Source organism: Numenius arquata, chromosome 5 (genome assembly GCF_964106895.1).
Source record: "Numenius arquata chromosome 5, bNumArq3.hap1.1, whole genome shotgun sequence".
NCBI classification, from domain to species: Eukaryota; Metazoa; Chordata; class Aves; order Charadriiformes; family Scolopacidae; genus Numenius; species Numenius arquata.
Window position 1 is genome coordinate 34,320,060 of NC_133580.1, and position 14,999 is coordinate 34,335,058.

The window sequence follows — 14,999 nt, forward strand, 5'->3', positions numbered from 1 at the left end:
GTTAATCTATGGAATTTTATTGAACAAGTTGATACAAAACCAGTACGGTACATCAAATGAACCAAAACAAGCAGAAACAGACTCGAGCATTGTCAAATAAGGCACATATAAAAAAATCTACACGCATAATCCAGTGAAACAGACAGTTTATATATATATTTGGAGGTAGAAATAATTACAAAAATACTGACAAATCTTAAGCAGTAGCAGATTTGTTAAAACAATTACTACTTAGGTCCCCATTTTGAAAAGTGATCTGTAAAATAATGTTTATTCAGTAACTGATGTTGGCACATTTGGGCCACTTACATTTTTAAGCATCAAAAGAATGCTATTGGTGTTAAAAATTTTCAATACCATGAGGAATACAATAAAAGGAACTACAAAAAGTTATAAATGTTCATAAAATTTGTTGTCATCAGTAACATAAGAGTCCTTGGGGTAAAACATCACCTTTCTTCTTGAATTTCACAACATATTTACATTTTAGAGACCTAATGAAGCTTTTAGTAGTGTGGCTATATCTGCTGGAATAGTTCCTTCTTCTCCTGAGGAATAAAAACAGGCGTTAGTACAGCTCAAAATATTTCACGTGAACAGACTGAAGTCTAGATCCCCAAAATTGTATAAAATCCTCTGCTTGTATGAGTCTGTCATTGATTTGTGCATCAGACTCAGTGGACGCTTCCTGTCAACCCGAACAATAATCAGCAAAAATAAAACTTTCCAGTTTACTTAACAAGAAAAAAAAACAAATGGCTTGTCTGCATCAAGAATCTTGGGGTTTTTTTCAGATTAAGATATTGCAGCAACCTTAATTCTCGTTAGTGTGCATCATTACATGCAAGAGACTTACCCGAATCTGCTGCAGTCATATCTTGTTCTAACTTCAATTTCTGCTGGCTGATTTTGAGCATGGATTCTTCAATAGTCCCCTTACTGATTAGCTTTATGACTTTTACTTCTCTGAAAACCACAAAATAGGATAATCCATTTTTATAGTTTCTTTGAATTAGTGCAAAGGGAAGGATGCTATGCCTTTGTTCAGCTGGCAGTGGTTTAAAGGAAGGAGGAAATGAACAAAAGGACAATACTAAGAGCTTCCAGTTTTTCTATCTGGACCAGCTGTGCTCTACACTGGCAGAAAACTTGTTTTCTCCCATGCTCCCAGCCACTGCAAAGTCTGGATGGTCATAAAAATCTCCATTAACAGAAACAACTCAACTTCCCTGACATCCCATGCTACAGTTAAAAACACTTTATTGAAAATATTCTATTGCTCAGGTTAGCTTATTCTGATGGAGGACTCTAAAACAGTCCATGGTTTCACTCTTTACGATAGGGTGGCACTTCAGAGCTTAAAAGTCTCCTGAAGAGAACAAACAGCTTTGCCAAACAGTCCCAAAGACTTCAGATCTGCCTTGAAATAGTTCCTAGTACCAGAAATTTGAAAATTATAGAGAATTTGAGAGTTATAGAGAATCAGAAAAAGGATGAGCGTGTAAATAAGGTTTGTTCTGGCAGCAACATGTGCTAAGATAATTTCAGTTACCTAGGTCCCATAAAACCCAGAGCTGGTTTACGCAAGTCTCTGCTTAAAATGGAATTTTTAAACTATACTAGCCTGCTTTGAGAGTTTGCCTCTAAGAGAAGCCAAGCATTTTATTTTAAAAGACTTACCTTGTCTGACCTACTCTATGGCATCGGTCTTCTGCTTGCTTATCATTGTATGGGTTGCAATCAATGTCATGAAGAATAACAACATTTGCTGAGGTCAGATTAATTCCCAAGCCACCAGCTTTGGTTGACAGGAGGAATACAAATATACCCATATCTGTATTGAACTGATCTATTAGATGTATCCTGAAGAACACAAGAAGACACACACATTAGGCCTTGAAAAAAACACTGCACTGGCTCCAGAGCTGAATACAGGAATTAAGATGATGATCTTTTGAAAGGGAGAACAGTGGCACTGCAAAGTAGCCTTCCAGTATCTGAAGGTAGCCTACAGGAGAGATGGGGAGGGACTCTTTTGTCAGGAAGTGTAGCGATAGGACAAGAGGTAATGGTTTTAAATTGAAAAAGGGGAGATTTAGATTAGATATCAGGAAGAAATTCTTTACTGTGAGGGTGGTGAGACACGGGAACAGGTTACCCAGAGAAGTCGTGGGGGGCCCAACCCTGGAAGTGTTCAAGATCAGGCTGGATGGGGCTTTGAGCAACCTGGTCTAGTGGGAGGTGTCCCTGCCCATGGCAGGGGGGTTGGAACTCAATGATCTTTAAGGTCCCTTCCAACTCTAATCATTCTATGATTCTATGAGAAGTATGGACATTATGCAGAAGGAAAACAGGTACCAACAGTCCTCAGCAGGGACCAGAAAAACATGCTATCGATCTGTCGCTCTGAGTAAAGAATAAAAAGTGGCTTGGAAGAAGATTTTGGATGATCATAGAATACAAAGAGCAAGCTGGAGGACAAGGGAAGGCTGGAGTACATGAAACAAAAATGGAGGGGGAGGAGAGGGAGGGAGCGAGGGAGGGAGGAATTTAGCTTCATGACTGTCTTCTGTACTAACTGCACATACAAGGGAAGTAATAGGTTTCAGCAGTAAGTGGGAAATAATACCACAGCAAGAAAGACAGGTTTTTGAAATGAAGAATAGAGCATCTAAAAAAAAAATTTTAAGAAAAATCACGAAACAGGAAACAGCAGAAAAACCACACAGCTCAAATACAAGAAAAGCATTGCAACATTTTCAGCTGTGAAGGACAGAGTAAATGGTTTGTTCTACAGGAACAAAGGGTCTTATCTGTTTATTGTAACAGAAATATACTATACTGTCACGGAGTATCTCCAGGTGAGCTTTTGCTACGGTATGCTGACGTACCAGCAAATCAAACACACCATGAACTGCTGAAAACAAAAGTTTTCCATTTTGATCACTAAGATTGTAACCCAACCATCTAAAACTCAGCTTTCAGCCTCATCCTTACTAAGGCGATCTGAAATCCAACATTAAACCTCTCTATGTTTTTTCCGTTTCCGACCCTCCAATGGGGCAAATAACGAAATTGGCTGACCTTGGTTGTTATAGCAATAAGTATAAGCAAGAGCCTCTCTGCATACCATTCCTTGGCATGATGTACAAACATTGGTCTTATCATTCTGAGAACAAGGAGTTTTCTCTGCAATATGCTGTTAATTTCAGAGAGTTAGAAGAGGCCTAGCTAAGATGTAAAATTGCTGAACAGAAAATTGGTTCTGTTTTACCTCCAACCAGGATGTTGCCCACTGAGTACAGAATTCTACACATTAGAAAACAAAGGTAAGGGTTTTAAATCGCATCCCGCCCCATGCACACATCCATTTTTTCTCTCTCATCTTCAGTACAAAACTCACATACCGATCAGAAATCTGTGTTTTTCCATCCAACCTAATATATCTATGTTGCCAGTGCTTTAGGAAAACTTCCAAAATATCCAGCATCATAGTAAACTGGCTAAACAATACAACTCTGTCGCCCTGGAAATGACAAAGCAAAACAAAAGTTGTAAGACATTTATTACAGATAACAAAATACATAAATACACTGTTGGTGCAAAGCAGTGATTTTACTTTGAGTGTCTATTTTCCAAACCAAAGACTAAACTGAAATTCATCAAGTCAGGACTGATTTTCAGTAAAAATGTCTTATCCAGTATTTCTGCTGTATTAACCCACCTTTTGTCAGTGCAGTAATTTTTCAGTTGCTTTGTACTTAGGTGACTCAAGCAATCTAGAAATCACATGTCAAATACATAAATGACAAATCTATTCCATGTACAAACATCAACAAAAGTATTTTCATTAAAAATCTTAAATTTAAGCTATTTCCCACATCATACAGAGCAGTAGCACTGTTGTCTGAAATAATCGAACAGATGCGCAGCACACATTTGTGCAAGTTCAGGATACTCTGAAGTATTACGGCACATGCTTATTTGTAAAATAAGCTAGTTTGAATCTATGATTCAAAGCAGTGACCTCTTCTCATGTTTACACTGGCTTAACACAGACTGTATAACATTAGAATAATCATGTCTTTCTCGATTGCAAAAGAAGGCTAAAGTTCATGAGTTATGAAAATGATACTAGGCCTCCATACATTCAGACAGTAGTGTTAACTTCGGATGAATATTCTGAAACTTGGAAAAATGGGAACACATATTTCAGCTGTCTCTGAAGTAATGTGTGTAGGCGGGACTGTACGTTAAAAGCTCTAAGCATTGCCTTGCAATACTGCACGTGCACTAAATCACATTGCAATAGTCCACAGAAAAGCAATGGGGTTGCATATACAGCTAGCAGACGTTAATTTAACCAGTTATTTAGAGCCACCCTTTAGATGGAGAGGAAAAGATGTTTCAGCCATCTGTTGTACCAACCTTCTCTTTAAGATCAGAAAGGATGCGCTCCAGTGCTCTAAACTTTCCAGAATCCAAGATCTGATCCATGTCTAACTTGAAGTCACTGACATGAGAATATTGCTTACAAAGCAGATGCAGCTCAAAGTCTGTCATCACTGTCATATCTTCAAAGATAAGGTCAGGGTTAGCATCACAATGTGTGGGTTCCTGTTAGCAAAAATGAAGGGAAATAATGCAATACACAGTCTCACCAGACCAACACAAAACAAAAAAAAAAACCAAAACAAAACAAACCACCACACATTAACATCCAAAATTTCTGAAAGAACAAAGTAGCACAACTAGACATGGACAAATGCCAGAGCATGGCTCATGCAAGCAACAAAAGATGAACTCTGCAACCCCAGGTTTAGAGTAGAGAATGATTACTTTGCAATTTAGCTTTAACAAGAACTTGTACTACCAAAAACTAAGTATATGCTCAACCTCCATAGCAATTACCTAGTTCCCATCAAGCCCTATGACCTTTTACCCCTGTATCAGACCTCTTCCCCTGAAGACACATTCCCTAAAAGGGAGGTCCAATCCTTGGATAGATGGTAGAAGACATGGGAAGCCCAGCCTAAGATGTAGGGTGGGTAGAGGGATGTCATGCCTGGAAGAAAGAGGAAAAGAAATGCCACATCTGGAGAGTATGATGGTATGAGTAGGAATAAAAAGGGACAAAAATCCTTCATAAACCAATGGGTGACTTCTTCCCTTCCCCCCGACCTTGACTGGCTTTACTTTAAAACAAAGCTGCAGATATTCAAAGCCAGCTGCAACTTTCTTGGAGCACATGCTGCACATTCAGATTTATTTTTTTTTTTATACTTTAGAAAGAAGCAACCATTTTCCCCAAACTCCACAGGCATTAACCCCAGCCAAATTACAAAAAGAAAAAAACCAATCCTCAACAGTTCAATACTTATGCCTTCCCTATTTTAGTTGTGTACAGTCTAGGTTTCTTGCTACTCAGAAAATACTACTAAACTCAAGTGCCCAGCCAAAATCTTTTTCGTAAGTACTTTGGGTTTAAATTTTGGGGCAGAGGGAAGAGGTGTTAAGGGGGAGCTAATGAAAAGGAGATGACTGCAGTCCCACTACTGTTCTCTCCATTCTAATATCTGACACACAAAAAAAAAAAAAAAAAAAAAAATCAGTGTTAAACACATACAGAGCTTGATTAGACCACTGGATAGATGCAGAGAAATAAAAAGCAGCAACAATGAATTAAGTTTTGCAAAGACACACTTTTGACCAGAGGACTGACAATAAAAAAAAAATAAATCTATTTAAATAGCATTAGAAATTAAGGATTGCTTCTGAATCTCACCACCTTACCTTGAGCATAAGCATGGACATTGTCCTGAGCTTGTCAGTTGTGTAATACTGACGGTGCAAGAGAGGGTGATTAGCCATTTTTCTAAGTTGCATCATTACATTTCCCATATCAGAGTTTTTCTCTGTAAACAAAGAAATGAGGTATATTCAGAAGTAAAACATAGGTGCCTATCTGATGCATCTTTACCTCTCAGGAGAACTTTATAAGGATTGAATTTGACATTTCACCTGAACTTAGGGAAAAAACGGATATCATCAGCTTATGAGTGTTAGCCATTTCTACAAAGTAAGGGCTTTGTATTCACATTTAAAATATGCCTGTGCATGAAAAAAATGCAGCAAAAGGAAACAAGACCTTCACATACCATTACTGTTAATAGTTTTCTTGAGCTTGTTTAAGAGATCACAGTATAGTTGTTCCTGTTTCTCAGACATGGCACATAATTCAATGAGATCTTTTTTGGGAGGTAGTTGTTTAAGGACCTGACAAAATAAAAAGATACCAGGTAAAAATGCCACTGTAGTGAAGGGACAGTAACTCTGACCCTATTGTACAGGCCTGCTTTTAAGCTACTCTATCCATTCATTTTTCCTTTTCTTTTACAGCTGCAATTCTAAACACAAGAATTTAAATAGGTTTTGGGTTTTAGAATGAAAACAAAACATTTTGATGATAGCAAAACAAACTACATTTTTAGTCATAGATATGCATGAGTATATAAGTGCACATTCACTGCCTTAATCCTTTCAGTTAAAATAAAACGTCAATACTATGAAGTGACAAATATTTTTGTGGTCAATGGATTTCTCGCTTCTCACCGCCTAGCAGTGCACCGAATCATCTTTCAGTGATCTTTCCTAACTAAAATTCCCAATTGTAAATAGTCAGCAAATAATGAGCATCAAAACCCAAAGCTGCAGCAGGTCACAGTTTTACTTGCAAACTCCTGAAAGATGGAAGACAGCTCAACTTTCTTGCTCCTCCTAGACAAACAGGTAAAACTAACACTGACAAAATTTGACATTAAATTTTACTGTTGGTCTCAGATTGTCAGGCTTTTTGATAATACGAAACCATTATTTTAAAGATAAAACATTACCTCATCTTTTACTCTTCTCAAAATGAATGGTTTTATTATCTGCTTCGCATGTGCAATCCTCTCCTTTTCATATATGCTTTGTTCTTCAGCACTCTTCTACGGAAGATATTGTAAGAATTCAATTACAGTATGAAGTTTTCAGCTGTAACAACACTACCTGAACTAGTATAACTTGATGAAAAAACCAGACAGAACTGACAGATCTAACAGGACCATTAGTATTCCAAGATATCCTTTTATGACACATTTTTATGTTAAGTGGTTTATTTGTTTCATTTTCTAGATTTTCATAATCACATTACCTGTTTCCATAAGATAGCAATACAAAACAGAAGTTAAGCAGCAACAGCAGTGTTCTAGCAAAAAAAAAAAAAAAAATGTTACTTTCAAGAAGAGAATATACAATACTTACTGTTTTTGAAGAGAACATCCTTCGGATTTCACTTGTGCTACTGCTGAACATATGTGGCATGACAAAATTCAAGAGGGACATCAATTCCAACAGATTATTTTGAACCGGAGTCCCCGTTAGCAGTAAGCGATTCTTTGCCTATTTGTCCAAAGGGGAAAACAGCAGTGAGAAACATTAGTCAGACAGGTTACAAATTAATATTGGCAGAAACAACACAGCTATTGAGAACTGAGAAAATGAGCTTTGTTTAAATTATACCTATTTAACCTTAAAATGAGCTTTGTTTAAATTATACCTATTTAACCTTAAAATATATTCAGATCTCATGGAATAATTTCCTGCTTAAGTCAACAAAATGGTTTACAGATCTGTGGGGAACTGAGAACATATCAACGTAAGACAATTCAAGAAGCCTAATCTGGATTTAAGAAAAGCCTTCCTGGCTCTATTAGAGTTTTTATTGTTTGGTTGTTTTTTTTGAATTAATGTGCTAATTGTTGCTCCCATATCACATCTTTTCTAGTGTCCTACAGTACTTACACACAAGTTTTGCATTTCAAGTACAAGCCATATTTTAACTGCTTAAAGATCACCTTCTTAAAAATGCTTTTGATGAAAATATGGTCTTGAAAAACTAGTTGTAATAAGTGATCATAAGTAGTATTGGTACAGTAATAATATACAGTGCTAAATCACAATGATTAGAAAAAGAACTGTACTCAAATTTTCTCTTTTTCAAAATGCTGCTGACTCAGGCCGGAAGCTATAAAGAAAAATTATTTTAAAGCTAGCTTTTCGTGCACAGTTCTATCATAGTAGGTCCTTAAAAACTACAATATTTCAGTACAAGTCATCAGCGTAGCTTTTTACAGTCTTTACTACTGTGGGATAAAACTGGGATTGCTTAAAAAAAAAAAAAAAAAAAAAATCGCTTAATACTGAAACTGAACTACTACCATCAATGTAATTACAGCATCATTGTAATGATGCTATAGGAAATTTATTACACTTCTTTGGGAGCTTGCCTCCCTGAAAGATTTCATGATGCATGATCCACTCCTAAGGCCACACCAACGCTTATATGCACTTGCACACTGTAGTTTCTAGAACTTTATGTGTATATAAACTTTACAGTTAATAGTTAAATTGTCCCTCAGCCTGTAACTGCAAACCAGAAAAAACAGGAGTTGTCCCCCCCAACCCAACAATAAACCTCTTACATTAATTGTCATAAGGTGCTGGTAGCGTACAGAGCTCATGTTCTTGAGCATATGACCTTCATCAAAAATTGCATAGTTAAGCTTCAACCTGCGAAACAGCCCTCGGTCATCTGAGCTGCTAATTGCACAGTTGTATCTGTCAGGGAAAGATATTGTAAAAAACACCATACATGACAATATATAAGGCAGAATACATGAGGGGCAAGATGTCAAACTGTCCAGAAGTAACCAACCGTTACACAGTTTACTATTGACAAATGATTACAGTTTACTTGATGAGCCAGTGCGCTCTGTAACTTTCCAAAAACCTGTGCAAATCTATTACAAACTAATATGTATCCATTAGTATTTATTATTTGATAGATACTATTTATCTAAAGCATCTGTTACATAGTATCTTCTACAGGATTAATGAAACCCTAGTTAACAATTGCCTGAAAAAAAAAAAAATTAAGTTACTGTCCCACCTGACCAAAACCCAAACTTTGTTTTGTTGTACCACTAGAGGTCAGTAGTAGCTAACTGAATCTCACTTGTTATTTAATTACTGTACTTACGTAGTTATAATCACATTGAAATCGACAACTTTATTATTAATGTCCACCCTCAGATGTTTCCGATCTTCTTGGGATCCTATGAAAGGACAAAGCATAATATGAGCACAATTACTTTTATATAATTTATATGCATATAAAAATTAAGACAGTACATAGAAATACAGTCAACAATAGATACGTATTTAACCTGTCTTAAAACAATGCTTCCAACCATGCAAGCAACTGTATTATTGGCTTCGTTTCTAAACTACATTCCTCACCATAGTAAAACAGGACATTCAATTCTGGACACCACAGATGAACTTCTCTTATCCAGTTATCTGTGAGACAACATTAAAATAAAAACCAAGTCAGTTATACTTTATTACATCTTATATAACTTCAGACACACCTCAGCATTAAACCAAACATCTGATTTTAAAGCAAACCCCTTTAAACTCTCCTGAAGGTTAAGAAACTTTCTGTCTAGATGCTGGAAAACTGATAGTATTTAATGAAATTAAACAACCCACAAGTGGGCTTTAGGTAACTCTTGCTTAACCAGCTTGCACTTTCAACTCCTCTGTTTCTAGAAATAGAACCTGCGTGGTCTCTAACCACCATGTAAAAGAATACAACGCTTAACTTTTCATCCCCATTTCTTCCCTAGATAGTTAACTCCTCAGAAAGCAAATCACTTCATTTGTCAGTACTTGCATCCAGAAGCATTTAATCAGGAGAGACAGTGCCTCTGGGATTTGGCAAGCAAGCCCGACAGCTCGACCCAGCTCCAGGTGTGCAGCCAGCAGAGCGACGTTACCGTGCCCAAGGGGAAGCTGCTTGACAGCCAACACAAACGCTGACCCTAAACCCCAGCAGAAGGGGGTCTCTGGTAAATGCCACTTGACCTGGGCTGGACTCAGAACAGGGCTGAGGAGACACTTCCAGAAAAGTGTCAGGAAAGCTGCAGGTGGACTGCACTTCCCAGGCATCCCCGTGCTGGATGGCTTACTACTACAATTCATGAGCCTCTACAATTCACTTCATAAAAGCACCTTCGTTGGCACCTTTATGTACACCTCAGGTTTTCAGTAACATGCATCCTTAAGAGTTACTTAAAAAAATGGGTTATAGTGGATTTTTAAAGAACACTGAAAATCTTGAACTGATGCTGAATAACCTGAAGCTTTTCTGATGTGTTAAGAGAAAATGTTTGAAGCCCAACAAATGTATTTTATATTAAAAGCAGCATTTTCTTTCTAAATTAAACTTGCTGCTTTCTCCTTTCTATAATAATTCAACAAAACCACATTTAACTCCACGGAGAACTAGTTTCTGCTCAAACACAACAGCTTTGCTGACATATTTTATTCCACCATATTCTTCCTGCTTTCAACCGAGGTCATTAAACAATTAAAACACACGACTAAAAGACAGTCAGCCTCATCATTTTAGGATTTTGATCTGCTTTGAAAGATTCTGTGCAGCAAAGAGGAAAAAACTCTATGTCTCAGACTCAAAGAAGACTTAATGTCTTAAATGCCATGAAACCTAATCCTAAGAACAGCCTGAAGGTAAGGAATTTCAGTCAATATCCAGCAAGTAAAAAGAATACTTTGCTAAAGTTCAAATTGTAACAAGCAGCTTTACTTTTTTTGTGAAACATACGGAGCATATATAAAAAAAAAAATCCCTGTAAGGTCTAATTAATTCAGAACAAGCATGCCTTCAGTATCATTTACATTCTAATTCAAATTACTTAAGGAGTTGAATATCACCATAAGAAAATTAAGTTTTCTTTCACAAAATTATCTTTGTTTCATACTCTGTCCACAATTTTTTTTTTTTAAACAAACAAATAATTTTGAAGCTTGTAACTTACCTAACGTTGAAGCTGGCACAACTATCAAATGGGGACCCATATTGCCCTCTTGGTACAGATAAGCTAGAAATGCGATAGCTTGAATTGTTTTTCCTAAGCCCTACAAGACAATAAATCCATTTAAACAAAATTTACAATCTGTAGAACGTAATAGTGGTTTGTACTCATAAGACAATCACAGTGTTGTGAATGTTAACTAAAGATTACAAATCTACATAGAAGAATTGTTCTGTTCAACCACATTGTTTTACAGAAGACAACTCCTTCTTAAGCCCAGTCGAACTCAATTATCTTTTCAGCTCAACATCTGAGTATCAGGAATTAGTCTTTTCCATTTATGAAGATTTTGTTTTAGTTCAAGTTCATCCCTCAAATGTTCTTCAAAAATTCGCCTTCCTTAAACAGTGCTGCAGACAAACGATCACGTGGAAACTACTTGTTTTTTTCCATTGGAGCCAGTTGTACAGAGAATATTCCAGCTATTTCTGAAGTGGACTTTAATACGGAAAACAGATTTCTTTAAGATAAGTCTGTGTGTCCACCAATACTCACTTTCCTGTCTTCTGTATCACGAATTTAAAAAATTATCTTATCTATCAGAAAATATGCACATAAGTTAGTTCTTACAAATGCAGAACACGTGGAAGCTGAGAAACACTGCCTTAAGTCTTAGTGAAGCAAACCCATCCATTCACTCACGGTTCATCACAAGATGAAGAGCAGCCAGGATTAAAAGCAACTGACAACACATTTAGCATTTAGCAGCAGCAACAGTAAGTTTGTTCTGCTGTACAGTTACTGGTGGTGTCAGCACCAAACCAAACCTCAAATCCATAGACTTTTCTCTCCTGTTTCAAAACTTACGGGGAGCATCATGACAAGAGGTGGCTGAAATGCTGCAGGAGCAGAAAAGGTTTCTACCCACTTAGTTTTTTTCTGTATTGTTACCTACTCATTTTGAAACTGATGCAGAAATGTGAAGATAGGGGCTTGCTACAACTAAATGCTGGAGTGCCACGAAAAAGATCAGAGGGCTGGAGCATTTCTGTGAAGAGAGGCTGAGACAGTTGGGGTTGTTCAGCCTGAAGAAGAGAAGGCTCCGGGAAGACCTTACAGCAGCCTTCCAGTACAGGAGAGATGGGGAGGGACTCTTTATCTAGCTAGGGGTAATGGTAATGGTTTTAAACTGAAAGAGGGGAGATTTAGATTAGATATTCAGAAGAAATTCTTTACTGTGAGGGTGGTGAGGCACTGGAACAGGTTGCCCAGGGAAGCTGTGGATGCCCCATCCCTGGAAGTGTTCAAGATCAGGCTGGATGGGGCTTTGAGCAACCTGGTCTGGTGGGAGGTGTCCCTGCCCATGGCAGGGGGGTTGGAACTCTATGATCTTTAAGGTCCCTTCCAACTCTAACCATGCTATGATTCTATGATTCTAAGTAGAATGAATTATATTTATGGGCAAGGAGCTATTAAAATGAATAGTTTGAGAATAATCTGTTGTGGTAGAAACTGCTTCCATTGCATCAGAAGACACCATGTGACTTGTAGTTATCAGTATCCATGAATCTTAGGCTACCTTTGACTTTCAAATTGAAAGTATGAGCTCAGCAGCTTCTAAACATTTGGAGAAACTGTTTGGAATTGAAGTTATATTAGCTAAAACAAATTACTTACAATCTGCTTGGGGCTTCTAGGAAAAGAAAGAATTTAATAAAGTCATGTTTTCAAAACTTTTAATGATTCTTAAATAATCAGTTTCGCACTCACCATTTCATCAGCCAATATGCCATTTAATCCATGTTTATGCAGCAGTGCTAACCAGTTCAAACCAATCTTCTGATACGGCTTGAGTTCCAAACTGTTAAGAAATCAAGCTTAATGCGTTACCATCTTTTATTTGTTTCTCCATGAAACACAACTTGACACCTATGTTAGTCACAGAATGGTAAGTTTATTATTGCTCACATTTTAATACACTCCAGATCTCTTTGTGTTGTGAAAAACACATCAAACTTTATTTAATCAGTCACCTGAGTACCAAAGAGCATTTCTGAACTAAGCAGTTTATCTGAGTTTTCACACATCTTAAATGACTAAAATGAAAGTTACAATAAATAACTGTCTTCTAAAATCAGTGATCCACAAGCAGTTAAAAGCAGTTATACAACTGCTAATTTTTAAAATACACAAAAAATTAAGTTGCATTTAGCAGCTGCATGACTAGGTTGCTCTGTTGTACAATTACTGCTGGTGCCAGCACCAAACACCACACACAACCCACAAAACACACTCAACAGCACTTTTTCTTGCAAAGAAGAAACATCACTGATAAGCTCCCTCCACACAGTTTCCTCTTCCTCTCTCCAGTTTCATTGTGATACAGCTGAATATCCTTTTGTTATTTACCACTAACAGCCTCCAAGTCTAATCCAGGTTGCTACTCTGGCCATTCCCACTTCACCCCTATGCTTCCTAACCCTTCGGATAATGGACCCCACACCATTTCCATTCCTCCTAAACTCTCTCTTCATTCCCAATATCTATTTGGGAATCTTTACCAGGGTACCTCTCTGAAGTAAATCCTTTCCCCCAACACATCCCCAGTGCCACTCCTACTGGAGACAGAGTTGAGATCATTTTGTACATCTGAACTTCTGGACCAAGGTTTTCATTTCAGCTGAGAAACTTTACAGGTTTGCTCAGATTAATTTAAATTCAACATCTTTGAAATATAAGGTCCCCCATTACAGAAGCGGCTTTGTTTGGCCTTCTGTTTGAGGTAAATTTTCAACTCAGGATCCCATTACTCCAGGTTGGCTTCTACATTCATCAAAAACTGGAGCAAGTAAAACAAGGTATTGAGCACTGTTATATCTTTTCAGTTTTTGATGTTCTTATCCTCCTTACCAGTTTTCCTGATACACTAAAAACATCTGTTGGATTACCTCAAGTGTTGCACATCACTATCTAGCTCACTGAGAGCAGCTAAGTGTCAAACATTTGCAACTCTACTTTCAGAGACTACAGTTTTGAAAATCCCAGTCTTCAAGTGTACCTTATCATCCAACACCCCTCTAAGCATAAAAAAGAGAAATATACCTCTGATTCAGAATGGAGGGTTGCTCTATATTCCATCCGCATCCTCCATCTTCAGTAATCCTGGTTACTTGTTTTGTCAGCTTATTTGAAATGTCTTCACATTTATTCATGAGCTTTAGAACCACGTCCCTCTCCTTCAGCAGTATCTTGCAGTTCCACACTATGTCTTCCGACAAACCAGTAGTCTTCGTCATTTTTGTAAACTGCAAAATAATAATAATAAAAGACTATGAGCACTGGTAATAGCAGCAAAGGCTCTACGGTGAAAATCCACAGCTGCTGCAGGCAGCAAGTAACTCAAGTAGCAGACAGCAACAGCATCCCAATCTCCTCTCAAAACTTCAGATATTCCTTATGCGCTTAATCCAATGTAAAACTGTGTGAATCCATACTGAAGGTCATCATTACAGCTCCTCACATTGTAAAACCTATTTTAAGATAAGACAATTTCTGAAGACTGTCTAATGTAAAATAACTCTGAAAAACCTCAAGGGGAGGCAACGTACAGTGCCAAGCTTTGAAGACCAGGCCCACTAATAGAACAAAATCACAAGAGGAAGAAAAAAAATATGTTATGATTACCATTATATCTCCTATTAAGCAACCCCTATTATATACTAAAGATACAAGATATGAGCATAACATAGGCATCAAGGCAAACCAGCCTATCAAGAAGCCTATTAGGATTTTGTTATGAATCTGTCTGAAGTTCAGCAGTACTCAGTCCCAGTTCTGACTGTACCACAAACAACACAGTCAAACTGGACTTAGGCAGACTGCAAGGGAAAAAAAAAAAAAAAAAAAAAGAGAGAAAGATTTAAGGGATAAGAAGTTTCCTAAAACTATGTCAGGTTTTTTGTGGTCTCCAAATACTGACAGGCCCAAAATATCACCAAGAGTTGGTTCGTTCTTTTCAGTTCTTCACACTTCAGTGTTGGAGAAGAATTTCTTCAGCAA

At 37.3% G+C, this 14,999-nt stretch overlaps 1 protein-coding gene across 1 annotated transcript in view; it reads right to left on the reverse strand.

Moving 5' to 3' along the window:
* SMARCAD1 (SNF2 related chromatin remodeling ATPase with DExD box 1) overlaps window positions 1–14,999 on the reverse strand; it is a 46,458-nt gene continuing 31,459 nt past the window's right edge. Inside the window, exons 9-23 of the mRNA XM_074148320.1 lie at window positions 14,043–14,245; window positions 12,711–12,801; window positions 10,944–11,043; window positions 9,343–9,402; window positions 9,083–9,158; window positions 8,526–8,661; window positions 7,306–7,443; window positions 6,894–6,989; window positions 6,159–6,276; window positions 5,794–5,915; window positions 4,429–4,617; window positions 3,408–3,526; window positions 1,681–1,863; window positions 857–966; window positions 1–548 (exon numbers count right to left, since the gene is read on the reverse strand). Of these exons, the coding sequence (XP_074004421.1) occupies window positions 487–548; window positions 857–966; window positions 1,681–1,863; window positions 3,408–3,526; window positions 4,429–4,617; window positions 5,794–5,915; window positions 6,159–6,276; window positions 6,894–6,989; window positions 7,306–7,443; window positions 8,526–8,661; window positions 9,083–9,158; window positions 9,343–9,402; window positions 10,944–11,043; window positions 12,711–12,801; window positions 14,043–14,245 (1,803 nt within the window). The 3' untranslated portion in view covers window positions 1–486. The remainder of the gene's footprint in view (window positions 549–856; window positions 967–1,680; window positions 1,864–3,407; window positions 3,527–4,428; window positions 4,618–5,793; window positions 5,916–6,158; window positions 6,277–6,893; window positions 6,990–7,305; window positions 7,444–8,525; window positions 8,662–9,082; window positions 9,159–9,342; window positions 9,403–10,943; window positions 11,044–12,710; window positions 12,802–14,042; window positions 14,246–14,999) is intronic.